The 22,420-nt window shown below is 38.3% G+C and overlaps 1 protein-coding gene across 1 annotated transcript; it reads left to right on the plus strand.

Annotated features, from left to right (window-relative positions):
• Positions 1-5,002: 5,002 nt before the first annotated feature.
• LOC121449441 (60S ribosomal protein L29-like) lies at positions 5,003-5,440 on the plus strand. Its single transcript, XM_041653865.1, has one exon. The coding sequence runs from the start codon at positions 5,003-5,005 to the stop codon at positions 5,438-5,440; it is 438 nt and encodes a 145-aa protein (XP_041509799.1).
• Positions 5,441-22,420: the final 16,980 nt, after the last annotated feature.

The following is a 22,420-nucleotide window of genomic DNA, read 5'->3' on the forward strand; positions in this document are numbered from 1 at the left end:
GAGGGAAAAATCAATATCCTTCAATGGAATGGAGATGTTATATCAACCACATTTCTGAGTATGCCTCATGTTCAGAAGCATATGGCCAACAAAAATCCAGATCTTTGGCCTTTTGTGATTATTTTTAGTCTTGTTTTCATTTTTGAGAAACAGAGTGCATATAAAAGAGAAACCATGTCGTTGGGTTAGTGTGGCTAAAGGGAAGTGGATAGGAAAACGGTGAGAGAGGAGAAAACTTAAGAAAAATATGTATTTTACAAAATTCTAAAAAAACACAACAAAAAACCCCAACCAACCAATCAATCAATCAAACAAACAAAAAACAAGTAAATGTATCTAGCAGTACTGGCTAGTAGTGTATGGTGCAGCATACAAATGCACCATGTAGAAGAACACACAATAACCCTAAAAAACAGTGCCACACTTATTTTGAAAAAGTAGATATTACCTCAACACTATTTAGATGAAATGAGATTAAAAACAATGTAATTCCACTGTATACTACATTCTGGATGCATTAAGTATCATTTCTAATGAGGAAATGGGCTAATACATCTGCAAGTCAGTATTGCCATTTGCTTTAAATTCACCACAAGAGATGATGTCTCATTCCAACTTACCTGATTCTATGCCTTTTGCCTCCTCTATGCCTGTAATTGAGGATTCTTTGTTTTGTTCAAGACAGACGACTAGTTCTGGTTTTGATATAGGAAGGCCTGTGCATTAGAAGAGACAAATGACAATTTCCTTACATTATGTTTACTCTGGTTGGGTTTCAAAAACTGGTTTTTAGCCAGTGGATAAGGGACTAGAATGGAGATCCACAAGAGACTTCCTAATTGTTACCTCTTAAGAGATGCTTTAGACTTTCAGATATTGATACATTTAATTTTTGTATATATTTACTCTCCTTTAAATTACTCTGAGAAAAAATACAACTGGTAGAATCAACTTTAACAAAAATACACTTATGTGCTACTAAATGTCAGATACATGTAAAAGTACTATTAAATTGAAGGAAGGATTTTGCTAAATATCAAGATAAGGGAGAGTGGTTTAAAATGCTTCTATTAACAACTACCTCAGTCTAGGACGAACAGAGCTGAGACTCAGAAAACAGGCAGGTATAAATAGAAAACATATTTGATAAAAATCATAGAATGAAGTAGAAATAATGAAAGAAAACTATTCTCACCCACAGAGACCAGGTTGCTGTAATTCTCCAACATGACAACCCAGTACAAAGTCCTCTGAGCAGAGTTCAGGCATTCCCACTCCTCCTGGGAAAAGTCTATGGCCACATCCTTGAAAGTTAAAGGATCCTGAAATAAAAATTGTTTCATTCTGTCTCTGTTGGCTGAGTCTTTACTAAGTAAATGAAATTTATAATTAACTACAAAATTTGTTCTGTTATCATTGATCAATCTACATTTTCCTAAAGTTCTGATCTGGGAGGGAGGGAAAGAGTATGTTTTGACTTGTCTACAAAGATCCCAAGGATCCTCAGGTGATAATTTAATGGGCGTTGGTCTCTCCTCGGTAAGAAGTAATCATCCACATCTTTCTCTATACCACTTAGTATCTACATTCATCTCTATTTCAGAAAGTTTGTAAATATTTCAGATCATGCATTCTTGGAGAGAAATATAAAACAAGGGAAGAGAGGGGGAAGCACATTACAGCACATCGGTGACATAAATTTTAAAGGGTTAATATTGAGAACCATATAAAATAATCAAAACAACAAAATAGGCTAACTATAATGATCAGGTCCATGTTAGTATTGTTTTTAGAAGGATGGAGGACCTGGTGACAACTCATCTCTGTTATCTTTTGTAGTCTCCTCCAGCTGGGTGTGATGGGTACACAGGGTGACAGTGGCAACTTTCACTGATGTAGAAGTGATAAGGATCACAGGATATGGGCCTTTCTATGTTGGCCTCTGGCTTTGGGTAAGCATCCTCTTCACCCACATAAGGTCGCCAGGATGGAGTTGTGGGCAGGCTCAGACACAGGTAAGGGTGTAGCCTCTTGACTTGTCTGATAAATGTCCTCTGGGTCTGTATAGGGTCTATAACAAATTGAGAAGAAAGGGGTTAGTAACTTGTTCCTCAGGAACTTCTCTATATGGGGTGCACCTCACCTTTGAGAGGGCAGAGTAGGAGGTTGATCCAATTTTTACCTGTCTAAACAGAATATTTAGTTTACCTAAGTTGAGCAGAGCATATCATAAAGTTTATAAATACTGTAGATTGTACATGATGGAGAGATTGATCCTGAAGAATATGTGAGGCAAACAGATGACATGCTCTGTGCAAGATTTGATTTTGGCAATCATGTGAGAAAATGAAAATAAAGTCTTATAAAAAGTGAGGAAGTAGTGACTGCTTGAGGGTTCTGCAAATGAAGCATTCCTGTAAGAACAACCTGTCCCATTCCTGTGCATACCTTAGAACAAGCCATCTCTCATTAACCTTCTGTTTGATATTCTCAGGAAACTTCACCTCAAAATTTCACCTTCCTCATGATAATCTAGATTTGAAGGCAAACAGCAAACCCTCTACACCTTTTACTATACCCAGAAACTAGAAAGCTGGAATCCAATATGACCTCACTCTGCCCTGTGTCAGGGCAGATGTGCTTCCTCAAAAGCTCCTAGAGGAAGAACAAGCCTAAGGTTATTACTTTCTGTATTTAGGTAGACAAGTGAGAGGAAGGCCTACATTGCAGACCTGTGAAGGTAACTGAAATCACCTGCTATATATTACACATGCAGGTTGGCATTTCCAATGGAGCCTGAGCACAGCTGTCAGAAGCCCTAAGGACTCTTTTCCTCACTTTCTTTTTCTCTGTGATGTTTGAACAATACTGATCATTCTCTTGAGAATAACTGACAAAATTTGTGGTGTAGCAACAGCTAAAACTATTTCTCAAACTGGCTGAAAGATCTAGATGTTTGATACCAAAAGGGAGCGAATAAATCCATGGCCCACAACTGTCTCCAATGAGGTACTCTGGTTTCCACATCCCAGTCTAAAATCCTACGATGCTGCAGCATGGCAGAGACACTCATAATCAGATTCTTTTACAAGTTTCCTTTTCACAATGACATTGCTTCTCTAGGATGCACTGTCAAAAGCACTAATGGTAAGAAAGAGACATGAGAAACAGAAGGTGAAATTCAGACCAAAACGTGGTCTAATGCACTGCTCTAATGCCTTTGGTCGTTAAGAGAGACAACTAAACTCCATCCTCAAACATCATTGTCATTGTCGGCAATTTAACGTATATAAAAGAATGAAAAATCTCTCATATATAAGTGTGCTCTAAAAACCAAGAATTCCTTAATTCAATTGTACCAAGAATGCACTACACAATACTGGGAAGTGACAATGTACTCCATTTCAGACCTCACACATACTCAGTTTGTCTTCATTTTCTTCAGAAATTGGGCAGTAACTACTCAACTATTCCTTTAATATTTAAAAGGAATGCTCAAGCTTTTCTAATTTCCTGTCTCTGTCTTCCACTGAGGTAAGGTGTTTCATAAAATCCAGGCTGTATTCCATGTATCTCAGGATGCAGAATACAGGTTGTATGGATCCTGCACTGTGAAATTTAAATTTCAGAGTTCACTTCAAAATTACTACAAATGAAGAATATCCATTGAATTTTAAGTGATCAGTAGCATGCCAGTGCATAAAAAATTCCTTAAGTTAGAAATGAAAGCAGAAATTGAAAACATCCCTCAAGAGATTTAAATATAAACAACTCCAACATTGTCGGCTATGGAATTCTCCAGAAGAGGCACATTCAGCATAAATAAACCCTCCAAAGTCCAACTTTTCACCCAAGTTCCTGCAAGAAGAAGAAAGAAGAAGAAAAAAGAGAAGAGGAGGAGGAGGAGGAGGAGGAGGAGGAGGAGGAGGAGGAGAAGGAGAACGAGAAGAAGAAGAAGAAGAAGAAGAAGAAGAAGAAGAAGAAGAAGAAGAAGGAAAGGAAGAAAGGAAGAAAGAGAAGAAGGAGGAGGAGGAGAAAAGGAAGAAAGAAGAAAGAGAAGAAGAAGAAGAAGAAGAAGAAGAAGAAGAAGAAGAAGAAGAAGAAGAAGAAGAAGAAGAAGAAGAAAGAGCAGTACAAGGAGTGAGAAAAAAAGACCCATCGCTTTGGATAATCAATCAGAGGTATCGCTGTGTTTATGGACAAGGGAAATGTAGCTTTTTTAATGAATAAAATGTATTATATTTCATGATATAATATAAAATGTTGCTCTATGGTGGAGAAACACAAACCTTTAATCCCAGCACTGGGGAGGCAGAGACAGGCAGATCTCTGTGAGTTCAAGGACAGCCTGGTCTACAGAGTGAGTTCCAGGACAAAGATACACAGAAACCCTGTCTCAAAAAGCCAAAAGGTAAAGATAAAAGAAATGGATGTTAAAGTAAAGCCACATAGAGATGAAAAATATACAGAGAATCTTGATACTATATGTTACTGTCAAATTCACATTTAATTGTCTCCAGAAACATAACAAGGGAATGAGGAAAAAACAGACAGATACACGATAGGTGATCTCGGCTCTCTGATGGAGAAAATATATCACCAGGAAAGCTCAGTCTTTTTGTATATAGCTGAACAGAGAGGCCAAGTTATTGAACACAAATAAACAGAGTCAGGGTTGATAAGATACAGCTGAACAAAGACATGCTTGGCTCCTATCACTAGAAGCAGTCTCTGGAGCAGAGCAGTGTTCAGGCCTGCAACATCTGTCTACACTATCAGCATCCACTTATGTACCAGAGGAAGCTTTGTCACCTTCCAAACTTCACATACTGGAGAGGGAGATGCTTTGCTTTTTCCCATGGTTCTGAGGCTATGAACATATACCCACTTCAATGACACATACCCAGCCACTCAAGCCTTCACACATTAAGAGCTGCTTTTGCCTGATGACTGCATCTGTTAGAATTTGTCTAAAGAGGGAGCTGCCGATTACCGTCCAGCCATGGCCAAGTCCAAGAAGCACACCACACACAACCAGTCCCAGAAATGGCACAGAAATGGCATCAAGAAACCCGGGTCACAAAGATACAAATCTCTCAAGGGGGTCGACCCCAAGTTCCTGAGGAACATCAGCTTTGCCAAGAAGAACAAGAAAGGCCTGAAGAAGATGCAGGCAAATAATGCAAAGGCCATGCGTGCGGAGGCCATCAAGGCCCTGGTGAAGCCCCAGGTGGTGAAGCCCAAGGTGCCAAAGGGCCCCAGCTGCAAACTCACCCATCTTGCTTTCATTGCTCATCCCAAGCTTGGGAAGTGGATTAGAAGCTACATGGCCAGGGGTCGTAAACTCCAAAAAACAAAGCCCAAGGTTCAAGCCAAGGCAGAGGCCTCAGCTGCAGCTCAGGCTCCCAGAGGTGCCCAGGCCCCTGTGAAGGCCCCATAAAGAAGATCTCAGTCTGCCAATGTGAAGACAGATGGACTGGTGTGAATATACAGTATTTGCAGATGTTCGGGACCTTATACTGTTTTTACAAATAAACTTGAGGCAAGTTCTGTTAAAAAAAAAAAAATTTGTCTAAAGCAATCTACATTGTACTGTCATAACATGTTGTTCGTTGCATCATGATTCATGGAACATTTAACATTATTGACACCATATCAGTATATAATGGACACTCATCAGTAATTGAACACAAGCTTTAATATAGTTATTAGGTTTTGAAAAAAGAAAGGATTTGAGGCTAAAAACAATTTTTAATACAGTCTATTAAAAGCTCAAGTACTACCAACACAATCATCTTTATATTAAAGCTTATACAGATACCAATACTCTGTCCCAATAAATTTACACAAATTTTGTGTATTTTTTTGAATGTGGATGCTTACCATTAAACTTTGTTTCAAATTGTTACAAGAAACTGACCTGAGATTACTCAAACACAGCTTATAATATAGATTGTATTTAATTGATTACAGGTTAGAGAGGCAATTCTTTCCAGCCAGCTGAGAATACATTCAGGTATTCTATCCTTAAAAGCCTTTAGAGCAGCTGGGTGGTGGGGGCCCACACCTTTATTCCCAGCACTCAGGAGGCATAGGCAGGCAGATTTCTCTGAGATCAAGGCCAGTCTGGCCTACAAAGTGAGTAAGGTCAACAAAGCGAGTTCCAGGGCAGGCACCAAAGCTACAGAGAAACTCTATCTCGCAAAATCGGAAACACACACACACATACACACCAGAAAACAAAGAAAGAAGAAAAAATAAAGGACTTTATAATGGCAAACACCACATCCTGTTATCTTACTCTGCAGCTACAATGGAAGATTTGGTACAATCAACCATTTTAACAGATGCTAAGAAAAGCAGTTAGTTGGAAGAGAGTTACCTAATAGGCAATTTAACAGAAGTCGAGATAAATTATCGGGGTCATCTTGACCTCAGGTTCCAAGAAGAGAGGTGGGTAATTTTCCATCAAGGACATCAAATTCTAGTCAAACTTAAAGAGGCCTCAGAAAGAATAGGTGAGAGAACCTATGCACCGTCTTGCCCTGTCACATTTTCCACTGATTCTATGGGCATGAGTTAAATCATTGACTCATCCTATTATGGAGGGAAACATTGGTCCTAAGAAACACTAGCTTAACTGAGTTCATTTTGTTTTATACATAGTTGGCCACGCAGGATCCCTCTGTTAGTCCAATCCAATAAGAATGAGTGGTCCAGCTAATGATGACAGTGAGGTAGTCAACCATGGGGACTAGGTAAACAATGGTTGATACCAATTATCTGACCTACATCTCCTTTTCTCCCTTTCTTTGGTTTTTTTTTCCTGAACATGGTAAGGTTTACCTTAATTACCCCTAAGTGGTTGGCATAAAAACAGCAAGTGATTCTCCCAAAGTCATGCAAAGTCCTCACTGCTTCATTTAAAAAAAAAAAAAAGTTGAGCCCCCTTAAGTTCTAAAGCACTACCTTTGTGGAGGAGTCAGCTTGGCTCTCCAGCATGGAAACAGAATTCTCCAAATGGCCTTGGTCTAACTCTGTCTGGGAACCCAACAACCAAGGCTGAGGTGCCTATGGCAGGTCCACCAGTTTATTCCCACTGCTAGGATCAGGAGAGAGCTAGGGCCCATTTGACTACTATTCACAATGAGTCAAGGCCAATATCAGCTCTGCCCTCTTCATTGCAGACATATGCCTATGGGTAGGAGCATAGACCAGTATACATAGACTGGTGGTATGAGTTGGAGGAGCCACATTTAGTCAAACCAATTAGTACAAGACAAGCAAGCTAGTTAGATTCAGAGGCATAAAATAACACATATGGTCCTCTAGGCTAGCACTGGTTCTTTGGGCATTGGCACAAACTTTATTATAAAGAAGCAAGATTATAATTTGAGAACATGATACAGATACCTTGTCATGTCTTGGCAGAGCATGCATAAATTTTAAATCCCAAAGGCCTTTTTCTAGCCAATCCTCTCCACCATCTAATTTACTGATCCCCATCCCTCCCCAGATCCCTACTGTTTCATTCCTTGAAGGGACATAAAAGAACAGAGGTCCACCTGAAAGGCAGCATTTAGTGATTCACCCAACGACATTAGACACACTAAGTTCAGTGACTTCCAGTGACCTCTAAATATCGAACACAAGCGAGCCAGATTACAACTGCTTCCCAGTCACTAACATGCCCCAGATCACCTTGACAGTCAATAAATATTCCCTAAGTGCCATTTCCTAGTTTCCACATAACATGAAATAACTCCCAACACAAGGGTCCAAATAATACATAATACACCCCATCATGGAAGCAGCATTAATGTGTTCTCTTTCTTCTTCTTCTTCTTCTTCTTCTTCTTCTTCTTCTTCTTCTTCTTCTTCTTCTTCTTCTCCTTCTCCTCCTTCTTCTTTTTTCTTCTTTTCTTCCTCCTCCTCCTCCTCCTCTTCCTCCTCCTCCTCCGCATTCTTCTTTCTTCTTGTTTTTTTTTTTTTTAAAGACAGGGTCATTGGGTCACTGGCCTAGAACTCATTATGTAACAGCGGTTGCCTCTGATATCCTGGTCACCCTTCCTCTTCCCAATGCAGGGACTACAGATGTGTGCCACCAAGCCTGGCTTGGAAGCATCATTGAAACAAGCTTCTAGAAACTATTTTTGCCATTCAGACTTGGTGACTGGTTATAGTAACAACACAATTCTCACTTCAACGGCAATATGAAGTTTACTCTAGAGCCAAGATGTGTTACCATGTCCTGAGAGCACAGATTCAGGCTATCCAAAGACCATATGCCAAAGCAAAATAGTTTGATGAAATCTTTCCAGTAAGAGTAAAAAACAAAGTCATAAATCAGAGTACTTTTATAGTATGTTGATGAAAGCAGCAGAATGGTTTAGAGGTTGTTGTCCCAACATGCCTAACAACACAAGTTTGATGCCTGGGACACATATGGCAGAAGAGAACTACCTATAACCTATACATGCACATGCTCCCAAACACATATGATCATACAACACACACACACAAATATATAGAAACCCACTCTCAGAAAATAAGAGACGGCTTTAGGAAGAGACTAGAAATGGTCATCTGATTTCCATGCCCATTTCCATGCAGGTGCAGTCAAACAAATCGGTACACATACATACACACCAAAACAATACCACCATAAAACTAACATTGGTGGGACAATGAGATAGGAGCATTATAATAAAGTAGGGAAATCTCTATTATGGGCCTCAGATGCTCTCCAGTGACCTTTGCCTCTCAGTTATTAGAAACCATTGGGCTGTTCAGGTGAAACACAGGGATGGATACTGAATACCTATAGAAGAAACATATACAGCTAAAGATGATTAGACTCCATACCTGAAAGACACAAACTCTCTACAATCAATAGTACTTTCCAGTTCATCAGCCTCAAAGAATCTTTAACATAGGTGCAGGTTTTAGTTTCTGGATACTTCAGTTGTAGGCCTATAATCCCAGCACTCCAGAGTGGGATCACAGACACATTTCAGGCCAGACGCTTTGCAAACAGTTGCAGGTTAGTCAGGATTACATAGGGACATCCTTTCAAAGGAGAGACAGGAAAGAAAAAGGAAGGGAGAGAGAAGGAGGGGAAAAACACTTGCTGCTTTAGCAGAGGTCCAAGGTTCAGCGCTCACATGAGGCTCACAGCCTCGTGTAACTCTAATCCTAGGGTATCTATCAGATTCCCTCTTTGGGGCTTCTCTGGGCACTATGAACACAGTTGGTGTACCAATATACAAGCAATCAAACACTCTTATAAAAATAAACCTTAAAAATGAAACACTCGAAAAATAACAAAACACACACATACACACACACCTGCTTTTACTGAGAAGCATTGTGTATGTCTTCATCACTTTGGTTCTGACTTCTACTCTACTCTAATTACTAACCTATCTCATCCCCAGCCAGGCCTCCAGGTAAGTGATCCTCCAACCCCTGCCTCCAGAATGCTAAGATTACAGGACAGTCCTGACTTCCTTGCTCATATTATACCTCCTTCTGCTCTTCAACTGGACCTTGGGAGCTCAGTCCAGTGCTCTGATGTGGCTCTCTGTCTCTATCTCTGTCTGACGATGGGATCTCTATTTGGATGCACACCTTCCTAAACCTGGATGTATGGGGGGGAGGACCTTGGACTTCCCACAGGGCAGGGTACCTCGCCCCTCTCAGGACTGGAGGGGGAGGATGGGGGTGTGGGGGGAGCTAGAGAAAAGTGCAAGGAGGGGAGTAAATGGAAATTTTGATTGGTATTATTTATAAAGTAATAATTTAATAAAAAGGATTACAAGTCAGTCATGTACCACCACAACCTGCAGGGCATAACTCTCAATTTCTAAACCTAAGCCTCAAGTCAGTATACCAGAGACAGACATTGGCTCACTTGGGCAATTTAAGGCTTCTTCTGGCTAATGTAACCAATGTATGAACTCTCAGTCTTTGTTTTTCTTTTTTTCCTCTTAAAAAAAAATCAGGTGGAGCTCAGTTGGAGAAGGTGGCTCACTGGGGAATAGAGAAAAAATTTTTAAAGATTTATTCTTACAATTCCATTTTTTTTTTCTCAATTTGTATATGGGTGGTTTTGCCTGTCTGTGTGTCTGTTCATCACAAGCACAAGCATGCAGTACCCAGGAGGCCAGAAGGGAGCAATGGATCCCTTGGAACTGTAGCTCCTGCCAGTTCAAAGTCACCGCTGAGTGTGGGTACTGAGAACCCAGCCCTGCTGAGCCATTTCTAGGCTCCCTCTGCTTTTCATCATCATCAATCTCAACAATAGGCATACTAGTTGAGGCTGGCTCTTGCCTGTTTTGGTGCAGAAACTTAAGCTTCTGCCCTAAATCCACTTTGGAGTGCCTTTCTGCCTAACTAATCCTTATTACATCTAAGGTCCCAGGCACAAGCCAAACTACTGACCCAGCCACGCATCCGCAGAGGACTCCAGTAGTTATGGAAACTGGCAAAAGGAAATAAATTAGGATTAGTTTTTAAAAATCATTTTTTCTGTTTTCAGCTCCAGTTCCATATAGAAAATACAGTACAGGGAAGGGAACTTATCAGAATACTTGGTTACAGGTGCCACTAAACATACTTACCCATATTTACTCTCTTTCATTGACTTCTTTCTTTTCAGTAGAAGGAATCTATAGCTTATACTGTTTAGGCTGACATGGATGACGGATACTGTGTCCCCAGTTTACACGTAAATAAACTCATTTTCCCATTTTTACTTACCGCTTGGACTTTTTCTCCCCTCTCAGGCCCGTGTTTGGCTCGGAGTCAGGGCTCCAGTTACGACCATCTCAAACATTACCTTACCAGAAGTTGCGCCTTCACAAGCACCGGTCCCAGGCTCCGGGGCGGGTCACAGGCCACCTCGGGAACTCACCCAGAATCTCCGGGATCCTGCTCCCACACTCACTGAACCCTCTGCCCCGACTGTCTTCACACAACTTTTATGAACGACGGGGTGAAATCCCACAGGAGAGCACACTGGGAAGTGACAAATGAACAGAATGAAACGGGCCCGTTCCCCACCTGTAGCACAAACCGGCGCGAGGCCTCCCAGCGTCCTCCCAGCTCGCCGCCACTCTCCCAAGGCTCGCTGCACCTCGGAGACCCGGGACAACCGCACGCAGGAACAGAAGTGCACTCGCGGACACCCACACTTCCAACGGCCGCACTCCACGCACACGCGCAGTCCTCGCAGGGAACTCCGAAAAGACCTAAGAGGAAGTGACCACTCTAGGCTACTTCCGGTTATTTTGTTTACTGAGTCTCTCAGCCAACACTCATGCTGCTTGTGGGAAGATACACAAGCGCGCTACCACTGGTGGAGGTAAATCTTGCCAGTACTTATTATGGCTCATTTGCTGTTTCTGTTCCTTCAGAAAGTGACATGGCCGCACCCACAATCCAGTGAATGATAGGAGGCCACCATCAAAGTGAATCAGTTCCATACAAACAGGTTTCTCTGGGAGGAACAGGCTTCTGCCTCAGCTGCCCAGTCCCCTTTTCTTTGGCTTTCTATTTTCTGATTATTTCCCTACACCCTTTTCAGGACACTGTATCAACTCTTAAGAATGTTTATTTTGGTTTTTCAGGTGGTTAAGTGTATAAAATATATTCAATAGTGAAAATCTAAAAATTTAATGTGATTCTTTAGGTAGGAGCTACCTATAAGCTGCAGGTGTACTTCCTCCAGAAATGGCACTGGGAAGTAACTCCCTGTGTTCTTCTGTTCTTTGAAATTAGACAGGTCATTCTTGCCTCTGCAAACATCTTATGTGGACGTAATGGCCTTAGTATAGGCCGTTGCAACCACAGCCTGCCTTCTCTAATTCTTTGCAGACAACAAATGATGAATGGCTTCCTATGATGGCAGATGCTTGGTCCTGTATTCATTCCCTTTCAGCCTAGGCTTTCTAACACAACCGGCACTGGAGCTCTTATGAGTACAAGAATGAAACCAGACCTTCGACTCTTACCCAGCACAAAAGCCATCCTTAATTCAGTAAAGGCCTTCAGGTAAGAACTTCCAAGTTGAAACTGTTAGAGGGAAACACAGGGGAAACTCAAGATACTGGCATAGGTAAGGACCTCTGAAGAGGATTATGTTCCTCAGGAAATAGTAGCGATGCTCAGCCAATTCAAAGGCACTGTGCAATAAAGGGAATGACTGGTTAATTAAGTGAAGAGACAACCCACAGAATGGGGGAAACATCATTGCAAACTGTGCATCTAAATGAAGAGTCATAGATCCAGAACACTTAATGGAGGAAGGTCATTGGCTAATAAAGGAACTGCCATTTTATTGGTTAGAAGGTAGGTGGGAGGAGTAGACAGAACAGAACGCTGGGAGGAAGAGGAAGTGAGGTCAGACTCGACAGCTCTCCTCTCAGGAGCAGATGCCTGAGAGAGACGCCATGCTCCTGGCTCCTGGGCAGACGCATGCTATGAAGCTCTGACCCAGGATGGACATAGGCTAGAATCTTCCCGGTAAGCGCACCTAGGGGCGCAACACAGATGATTAGAAATGGGCTAAATTAATATGTGAGAATTAGCCTAGAAGAGGTTAGATAGAAATGGGCCAAGCAATGATTTAAATGAATACAGTTTGTGTGTTGTTATTTTGGGGCATAAGCTAGCCGAGCAGGCAGCCGGGGTGCTGGGGACGCAGCCCCGCCGCTCCTATTTATACTACAAACACTGAAAAATCAAAATAGGAAAAAATGTTGTCATCATTCTGCAATAATTCTCTAAAATGGCAAACACAAAGAAGAAGAGGAGAGGTGCCTGCTATGTTTAAGCCTTTTAGAAAATATGGAGTCCTTCATGTGTTCAAAAACATGAGAGCCTTTGAGAAAAGTAATAATTTAGAAATCAGGAGAATGGGTGCTGTTTACAAATTAATGGCCCATAAATGTTGCCATTCAACATACTGTTAGTGTTGTGCAATATTCTATGCATTGGAATAAGGGTAAAAGCCATCCTTAGTTTCATGTAGTGGAGACAGAATTTCAAGTATGAATAGATTTTGTCTAATTTTCATCATGAGAACATGCTGGATAGAAGATAAAATTGTGCCAGTTTTTGGGGAAATAAAAAACAAAGTAGGGAGGAGGTAGAAATCCTTAATAAATAAATAAATTAAAAAAAATTAACCCCGTGGACTGGTAGGATATACATATGTCCTATACTTAGGAGGCAGAGGCAAGAAGGACCAAGAATTTTAGGCTAGTCTACATTAAATCAAGAGCTTACATCTTCCTTGAACACAAGCTAATCTCTCTAAAACCACACATTTATCACAACAAAATGTAGTTTGTTTTTATTTTACCCTTTACTCTTTTGGGGGGCACCCAACTCCAAATTAATACACAGAAGTTTATTATTACTTATGAATTCCCAGATTTAGCTTGGCTTGTTTCTAGTCAGCTTTTCTCTTTTTTGATTTTTGGACATATTTTAATTTTATTTATCTCTTTTTTGCATACCAATCCCAGTTTGTCCTCCCTCTCCTCCTTCTGGTTGCCCCATCTTCCACCCACCCCCACCCAACTTTGGCTCCTCAGAGAGGGTAAGGCCTCCCATTGGGGGTCAACAAATGTATATCACATCACCCCCATCGAGGCACGATCAAGCCACCCCCCATGTCTGGGCTGAGATAATGCAGAAATTGATCAATTACTGATTGGAAGTGTGTTGAAGGCCTCAGAATTCCATAAGAAACATCATGTCAATAGCAAAGGTTTATAGAAAGAGTTTTCTATTACATGGAAACAAGCTAAGGAGATTATAAAAAGATGTTCTACTTGCTGTTTCTATAACCAAACACCACTACCTGCAGGGATCAACCCAAAGGATACTCAAAGAAATGAAATTTGGCAGATAGATGTGTTCCACTTTGCAGAATTTGGAAAATTAAAATATGTACACCACACCATTGAAAATTATTCTGGTTTTCAGTGGGCAACTGCTTTAAGCAGAAAAGGCTGATTCAGTAATCACATATTTATTAGAAATTGTGGCCATCATTGGTATACATGCTCAAATAAAAAGGGATAATGGTCTAGCATATGTCTCCAAAAAACTGAAACAGTTCTTTGCTTATTATAATATGAAGCATATTACAGGTATACCGCACAATCCTACAGGTCAAGCGGTTGTAGAATGATCAAATTAAAGTATAAAGGATATGTTAAACAAACAGAAAGGGATGGAAAATACCCCCAGAGATTGTATAATGCTTTGTTTACCTTGAATTTTCTTAATGCTAATGAGAAAGGGACAACAGCAGCAGAGAGACACTGAATAATAGAAAAGTCTTCTGAATGAAATCATTTGGTATATTTCAATGAAGTGTTGACTTCACAATGGAAGGCAGAAGATGTGCTACATTTGGGAAGGGGTTTCTATCTTGTTTCAACAGGAGAAGAAAAACTATGGATACCATAAAAATTAATAAAGATTCGCTTTAAAAATAAAAGAAATATATTGAGAAAGAAAAATGACAGCTCATCCACAACAGTGACCATCATATGGGTGGTAAGGAAACCATATAGAATTGGGGCATATAGGGTTCTACTCTTGTCTTTACAGAAAAATACACATCTTCAAAATTCAAGAGACCCTGGATGTTTGGATGCTGACAGAAGGAAAAATAACTATCCAATAAGGAGCAACAAGAAAAGGGAATATGACTTGTAAGGACAGGTGATCAAAACATATGTGTGTGTGTGTGTGTGTGTGTGTGTGTGTGTGTGTGTGAATATATAGAGCTGGCTTTGGGGTTGGACAGTGGCTCTGTCCTTCACTAAATCCAAGCATGTTGTTAAAATAAAAACTCAGAGTTTCGGTCTCATGTCAAGAGCCATCTGGTATGGGACAGAAAGAAGAAAAAATTGTAAAAAAATTTAGTTTTCTTCATACCTATTTTTGTTTCTATAGTACCTTTCATTGGATATATATATATATATATATATATCTGTATGTGTTTAAGTTAAACTTAAATATTGTTTAAGTTTTCCACAATGAACAGTGAATTTTCCTGTGATTATCTTTGAAGTTTCCAGAAAGAAGATGGGGCCCCACAACAACTCCACCTGGTTGATATGACATCATGATGCTGATAGCACCTGTTTTGGGGACCAGCTGCTCAAGATGGTTCCAATTCGTTAGTTGAAATGGTGCACTTTTCTACAACATTTTGGCCAGAACTCCAAATAGGAACCTCAGAAAAAACCCTACCAAATACTCAGAGACTATTTGCAATTATACCAGATGGTAATCTTAACCATAATTTTACTTTCACAGGATCCCATAGAAAGTACATTGTCTCCTTTGACAACTGGAAGTAATTCTAGGAGATGACATCCCATCTCCAAACAACATTTGTCCTCAAGGTTAGGGACATCATTTAGAAGTTGATTATAATTGGTACAGGGTTGGGATTAAGGGTGGGGGAAATTAAGTAAACTCAGGAAACTCTTTGAAACAAAAGGAGGAAATTGGATGGGATAATAGATTAGTGTGAGCTTACTCACACTAATAATAATGAGTAATAGAGTGAATACTTGTGAGCTATTATTTATAGGCAATTTACATTAGTATAAATTCTTGTATATTGATACATGCTTAAATTATATTGAATATGTTCCTATTTTCATCCACAATATTTTTATACCTAGGCAAAATTATTTTGTCATATTCTTTGTATGCTTGTTTCTACCTCTGCTTAAGACATTTCGTATATTGATACACTTTTGGGATATATTTATCATGTTGCAATATATATATTTACCTTTGATCAAGATACTTATACATTGTTTACATTTTGAGATCATTGTCCTCATTTGTTGCACAGTTGTTTAAAGATTGTTTAATATTCTAATATGAAGTCTTAGTCTTTAAGATATATAGGTATTAAGATTCACAGGTCAATAGTCATCCATGTTTATCATACTTATAGTTAGATTAATCAGGTTCTTTAGATACATAGAAATTGTATTCTGTAATGATAGGTAACCTTCAACCACTTCAAAGAGCTGTAGAATATGACATTTAAATAACTTAGGGTTCTATTGAAGTGAGACACAATTGCTCCTGGCAGCACCAATCTATACCCAAGAGAATGTTGAGCATTGAAGACACTCCACTTTGAGCTTGTTTTCTTCTTGGTGGCACTGGCCTTTGGGCAAGGAACTGCCCATGCATCAACCACTGACAAAATGCACAATGTCCAGACAGGACAAGCAGGATACAAGAAAAAAAAAGACTGTCAAATATTGCCAAGAGAGGTTAAAACAGTTTTGAAAGTTTTCCTGCCTCTGAAAATGGTATGTCAGTTACTCTAGGCCTAGCCAAAGTTGGTTGTTCCAACATTGCAAATGAGATTTTGAGTGATTGCCCAGGTAGCCAGTTGTCTCTGTCACTTGTTGCACATTTTGGAAGATGCTTGATTGCACTTCCTGCTTACTCAAGTAATATTATTTCCCTTCTTGGGTCTGTGATTGGGTTAAAGACTATATAGTTATAGTTACTTTCCTCTCATGACTTAGCCAAAGTATTTCCTTAAACTCATTAGGATTGGATAATTATTGAAACATATGTTTCATGCTTGATATTGTTTATGCTGATTATAATTTTATTTTTTATACCTGATGTTTGTTTTTATTGTATATAACTTTGTATTAGGCTTAGAACTTTCTTATTTAAATAAAAGGGGGAGGTGCTGTAGGAATTCCTACCACCAGTAGCCTTTAAGTTACCCGCCCATTTGGGCGTGGCCTCTTATACTATATATGGTGATGCAAAGTGCACATCCCGGCTCTTTTCCAGCTGCAGGATTCAGTTGCTGCTCCCTGTTCCAATAGAAGATTGTGATCTGTGAGTCTGCCCCTAAATAAATAACCCTCTATTATACTCAATTCTGAGCGATTCTGGAATTTCTCTTAAGCACCCTTCTTCAACTTATGTTATCTAAATTAATTCTAGCCCCTATAAAATGAATTTATTACCTCAATGCTGATGAAATCAAAATGGGTGTTAATTTTATTTTAAAATAAAATACGTTTTCTAGACAAGTTAATGAATTACAGATAAATTGAGCCTGTGTTTTTGAAAGTACTGACATGCTCCTGCCTCTCATTGAATCATCTTTAAGGTAGTATTTTGAACTACACTTATGCGGTTATTTTTTAAACTAGCAGTTAACCTGCATTGACCATGTTGACAGATTATTAAATAGACAACCCTACTATATAATTAAGGTTTAGTCTTAGTGCCTTGTCCTCTTATGTTTGGGCAGTATAGGATGATTGATGTTTCTATACCACTGCTGTATCACAAGGCAGTTTCACCTTCATTTCTCCTCCTGATCTCTTAGAGACCATATCTTCATGGATCCAATTACTGTCCCTATAGCTTTTCACACCTTCTCTTTAACTGAAAACATCCTGTGATATGACAGCTTTAATCATCTATAGGTATTAGGTATTTTCTCATTTTTTCCTACAATTAGGCATGAACTTAGGTTTGAAATCTCAACATTTGGAAGGTGGAGGGAGAAGGTTTAGGATTTCCAGTTCACCCTTAATGAGGTAACTATTTCAAGGGAAACCTGGGATAAGTTTGATCATATCTCTAAATAACAAAAATTATTTTACGCAAATACTGATATTTTCTTTCACATTTTCTTCTTAAACAGTACTTCAAAATATTACTGTAAGCCAATGCATAGTGATCACTACTCTTTCATTTTTTTATTTAAAATGTTGTTTCTTGACCATTTTTACATGCACTTTATTATTAAATGTCTTTTTCCTCTGATTTCTTTTCACCTCAGCATCTGATCAGGTCAGAGACTCTTCTTTGAGTCATCATCATTTGAGGAGTTGGCTCATCAAAGACATCCTCCATTTCAGTGATTTGACATCCAGTTTTTGAGTTTGATTCATTCTCAAATTTTTCATATAGCTACTTACATTGTATTCTGTTTAAAATATATAAAAGCTGTTTAAAACATTTTGTAAACAAGTATAAAATATAGTTCACATAAATATACTGATAATTTTATCTAAATAAATATATTCATATAATTTATACAAGTTTATGCAAATAAATATATTTATAACTTAAATTTGTTTATACTTGTCTTATATTAGGTTTACTTTTCAAATAAAACTCTAGACCCAGAGACTGAGATCAACAGGTGTGCTGCCTAGACATGTTGAGTTCTTTGAATGGAAGGGAATAAAATATCACACAAGCTAAAAATTCCATTTTCCACTGTGTCCTTTTTCTCCATTACTATAACCAATACAAATTAATTCCAACGTCCCACCAGCGAAATCAGAGGCTCTGTCTCTCAAAGCCTGCCATAAATCCTGGACATATTCCACCTACCTTCTCTTACCTAATTCTCTGTGTAGCAGCAAATAATGAGTAAATTTTCTGAATTATCTTGTCAGATAGATTAGCAAAAACTTTTTTTTCCAGAGGCAGAACACACTCCAGAGGAAATTCTACAGGGGCAACCAGGAATAATCAAAGCAGGCAATCCTAGCTTAATTTCCTGAAGCATGTGCTTTGTTGTTCAATCTGAATTCCACACACTGTCCATCTGCTTCAAAACTTACCAAAAAAAAAAAAGGTGAATAATTCTGCCCAGGGTCTTCATAGGGTCTTCCTCTCTTGATTTATACTAACTCTGGTATAACAAAAATTTTGATTAAAATAGACCTCTTTTGTTTTTCTACTGTCTACTTACCTTTGGCTATAGAGTGTCAGTGGTAACCCTGTGATGAGGAGAGGTTACATATTTTTCTACTCTTTTATGTTCTTAATCATAAATTTTGGAATATCTATGCTATCTCCAAGTTTGAAACGAGGTATGCTGTTTTTTTGTACTTCATTTTTTGATTTCTATTATGATTGTAACTAGTTTTAAAAGTTAAACATGATATATCTGTAGTGAAGACTGAATTGTCAGAGCTTCACAGTGAAGATTTAGGCTACTTTGTCTAAGACTTGCCCTGTTAATATTTTCTGTAGCTTAGCTACGAAATGATACAGTTTTGTGTTGTTCTGATTTTGTGGGTTTCCCAAAAAAACTTCCAGAATGAACCCTGTTGGCTGCAGATCTTTGTTATAGCCACTGTTTGAAACTCTGTTAAAGTCCTGGAGAGGAAAAATTTGCATTTCAAATTATTAAATCTTGGTTTTCTTATTGGGCATATGCTCCCTATGTTTTTTAGTTGTTTATTACCTCATTTCTTCACTAAGCATTGCCAGAAGGAAGAGGCAGAAGCTGACTAACAAGACTTTTCTTAGGTCAGATAAAGTGCCCAGAAGGAGCATCCTTTAATGAGAATACTCTGTAACATTCTCAAATGACTTCTTTCTTGAGTCCTCTAATGGATCACAAGGGTTTTTGTCTCTACTCTCATCAGTAAGAACCTTGTGAAGGTCTAATAAAACCCTTACAGTCTAAAGACTATACAAGAGCAGGCCCAAGATCTGAAGATAAAAGACACTCAGTCTTCAGCAACATCTAACTCTGGAATTAATTTAAATGTTTTTGCCAGCTATGGCTCCTGTGATTCTGATGGCCCATTCTCAGTGTTGATGTTATATTTTCTCCTCTCTCAATTGTCTAATTGGTGGATTTTTCCTATAACCTCAATTTTCTGGTGAAATTCAGAAAGGTGGATGGACACAAGTTGAATACTTTCTTTGTTTGTTTTTTTATGAAGTCAATAGCAATGAGTTCCATTTTTAAAAATATTATTCCATTTTAAGTAGAAAACAAATTCCAAAACAATATTACACAATATGTAACTTTCCTTCATATAGAAACAATAGGATAACCACTTGAATGAGCCCTTCTGTTGTAATTTTATTTTGTTTAGTTTAACCCACCATCTCTTCACTATATTACATGCATAAGCTATTACATTTATGCAACTTTTATGAAGTTTAATCTACATTGATTCATAACACATAAAAATTGTATATTACATAAGTCATAGTATAATTTTAAGGTTTTTCTTTCTATTATTACTACAGTTTTGATTAGTTTTTTCTGGAAATATGTCTGAAGAAGACCTTAATATGTACTTGTTTATATTCACTCATTGTAATTTATTAAGCAAATTGTCTTATGTGCCTGTTATAATTAACAGCAATTTACACAGAAATTTTTAAGTTTTTCAAGATAAAATTTCTTTGTGTAGCTCTGGAACTAGTTCTGTAGATCAGACTGTTCTCGAACTCGGAGAACCACCTGTCTCTGCCTTCTAAGTTCTGGGACAGACCACTACCCCAGTCTGGCAAAATCTTGAATGTTTAAGTACAACAATTTTGCTCTGTTTTTTTAAGTACTATTAGTCAGAAAGCTGAAGATACTTGTTATTTTCAGTACAACAAAAATAATGACTAACTTAATATAATTTACCTTCACATATTCTAGTAAAATAATGTAAAACATCATCTTTCAGACATATTGCTTAACTAGCTTCCTACCATTTTTAAATTTCTAAGGATACTGATCAACTCCACACAATGAACTGTGGTACTCTGACCTATTTTAAAGGAGATTTAAACAATAAGTACATTAAGGTGAAATAAGCCAAACATGGCCATGTATTTGTAATTTCTAAATAAGTTATAACATTATTTTAAAGAGCTGGCACCCTTGCTTCAATATTAAATGCTATATCATTTCAAGGACAACAGATAGATCCTAGAAGATTGTCAAATGTGTCCCTATATTTAACAATGTTAATGGAGGTGTATCCATTCTTACACCACTGTCAAAGCCCTTCTTCACCACAGCTAGGCTACACTGCTTCTCCTTGTCTCTTATTCTGATCCTATTACTTCCAAATTAATTCTCAAAAGCTGCCAACTTTGTCACAGCTCACTTAAGACTGCAATATGTCTCACTCCACATTATTCAAAATTTAAATACGTATAAATGACTTGCTTTATAAATGAGGGTACAATAGCTTAGATTTTTCTAAATTGTCAGGTTTCATTGTCCCTTGGTATTATTTCTTACCAATTTAAAAAATATATCAGTGGAACAATTTAACAGCAAGAAAATCTTACTTTGGCTCATGGATTTAGAGGATTTAGAAAATGGTTACTTGTTCCAGTGCACTTGGGTTGACTTTCTTTCTTGGTTTGTCACTCTCTCAGATCAGCTAACTTTTATACAGTAGGGTCCAACTTGCTTAGGGATATGGTCACCCTCAGTGTTAGTACTTTTCTATACCAATTATCAATCAAGACCATCTCTCACAGACATTTCAACCAGATAGGAAGATCTGGTCAAGCCATCAATTGGGGGTCCCTCAGATGACTCTAGCCTATGTAATGTTGACAGTTGAAGCAAACTAGGACACAGAGACAATATAGGAGAGTATTATAAAAATAAAAACGCTGTTTTAACCATAAAAACCACTTAAGTAGCAAAATCTAAACAATGCTGATAGCAAAACCTGGAAAACAACAGAGATGCCAAGAAATGAGAAAAATGAAATAAAACATTTTCTCCACAGAAAGGCATCAAACCATCTAAAACTAAAGAAACTCACACCATAACACAGCAAACTTTCAGAATACAGGTGAAGAGCCATCATCTCAGAGAAACTACAATATGATTAGATTATAATTAATAAAACCAAATAAAAATGATGGCATCACAGATAAGAGACACCAGACAGACTTATAAGGATAGCACCGTATTTTAAGCAAGAATTACAAGATTACAATCAAAATCAAATTCTAAGAAATCACAGGTTGGCATTTATACTGTTAACTCGAGTTTTCTACATGGCTAATCGGAAAAAAATGGGTTGGGGGTAGACAGCTGTTTCATCGAAAGGGAAAAGCTTTGCTGAAAGTATTCTGAAGTTTCAGCACTGTAGAAAATAATATTGACTGCTAAATATATTTCATTCTCTTATGATAAGGAACGTGGTGTCCATTAAGATGATTTAGAAACCATTTTTTTTCTATGATTGATGACTGAATGTAAATTCTGCATCCGAGTGAGGAAATGAAAACTTCTGTAAACAAATGCAAGATTAAAGATTTTTAAAGCCTGACTATATGATTTCTGTTACGGGCCATAAAAAGCAACTTCATTTGCTCTAATTGCTTTATAAGTCACAAGAACTTTTTCAAACAAGTTTATCCCAAATTTGATGTGTCTGTTTGGGTGTGTGAGAGAATGTCTTTCATGAGTATAGAGGTGACACACCAGAGAAGAGGGTGGAACTGGAGTAGCAGGTGGTTATGAGCCCCTCAATTTGGGAATTGGTGTCTGATTTCAGGTCATCCCCAACAAGAATACTTGTCCAGGTCTCATTTTATCCAGTAAACTAAA

This window comes from Microtus oregoni, unplaced genomic scaffold, assembly GCF_018167655.1.
Source record: "Microtus oregoni isolate MIOR12 unplaced genomic scaffold, Mior012 000006F_ref0000085, whole genome shotgun sequence".
Classification (NCBI taxonomy): Eukaryota; Metazoa; Chordata; class Mammalia; order Rodentia; family Cricetidae; genus Microtus; species Microtus oregoni.

Excerpts from the sequence above, each read along its gene's own strand:
- LOC121449441 (XM_041653865.1), top strand. The coding sequence starts at position 5,003 with ATGGCCAAGTCCAAGAAGCACACCACACACAACCAGTCCCAGAAATGG.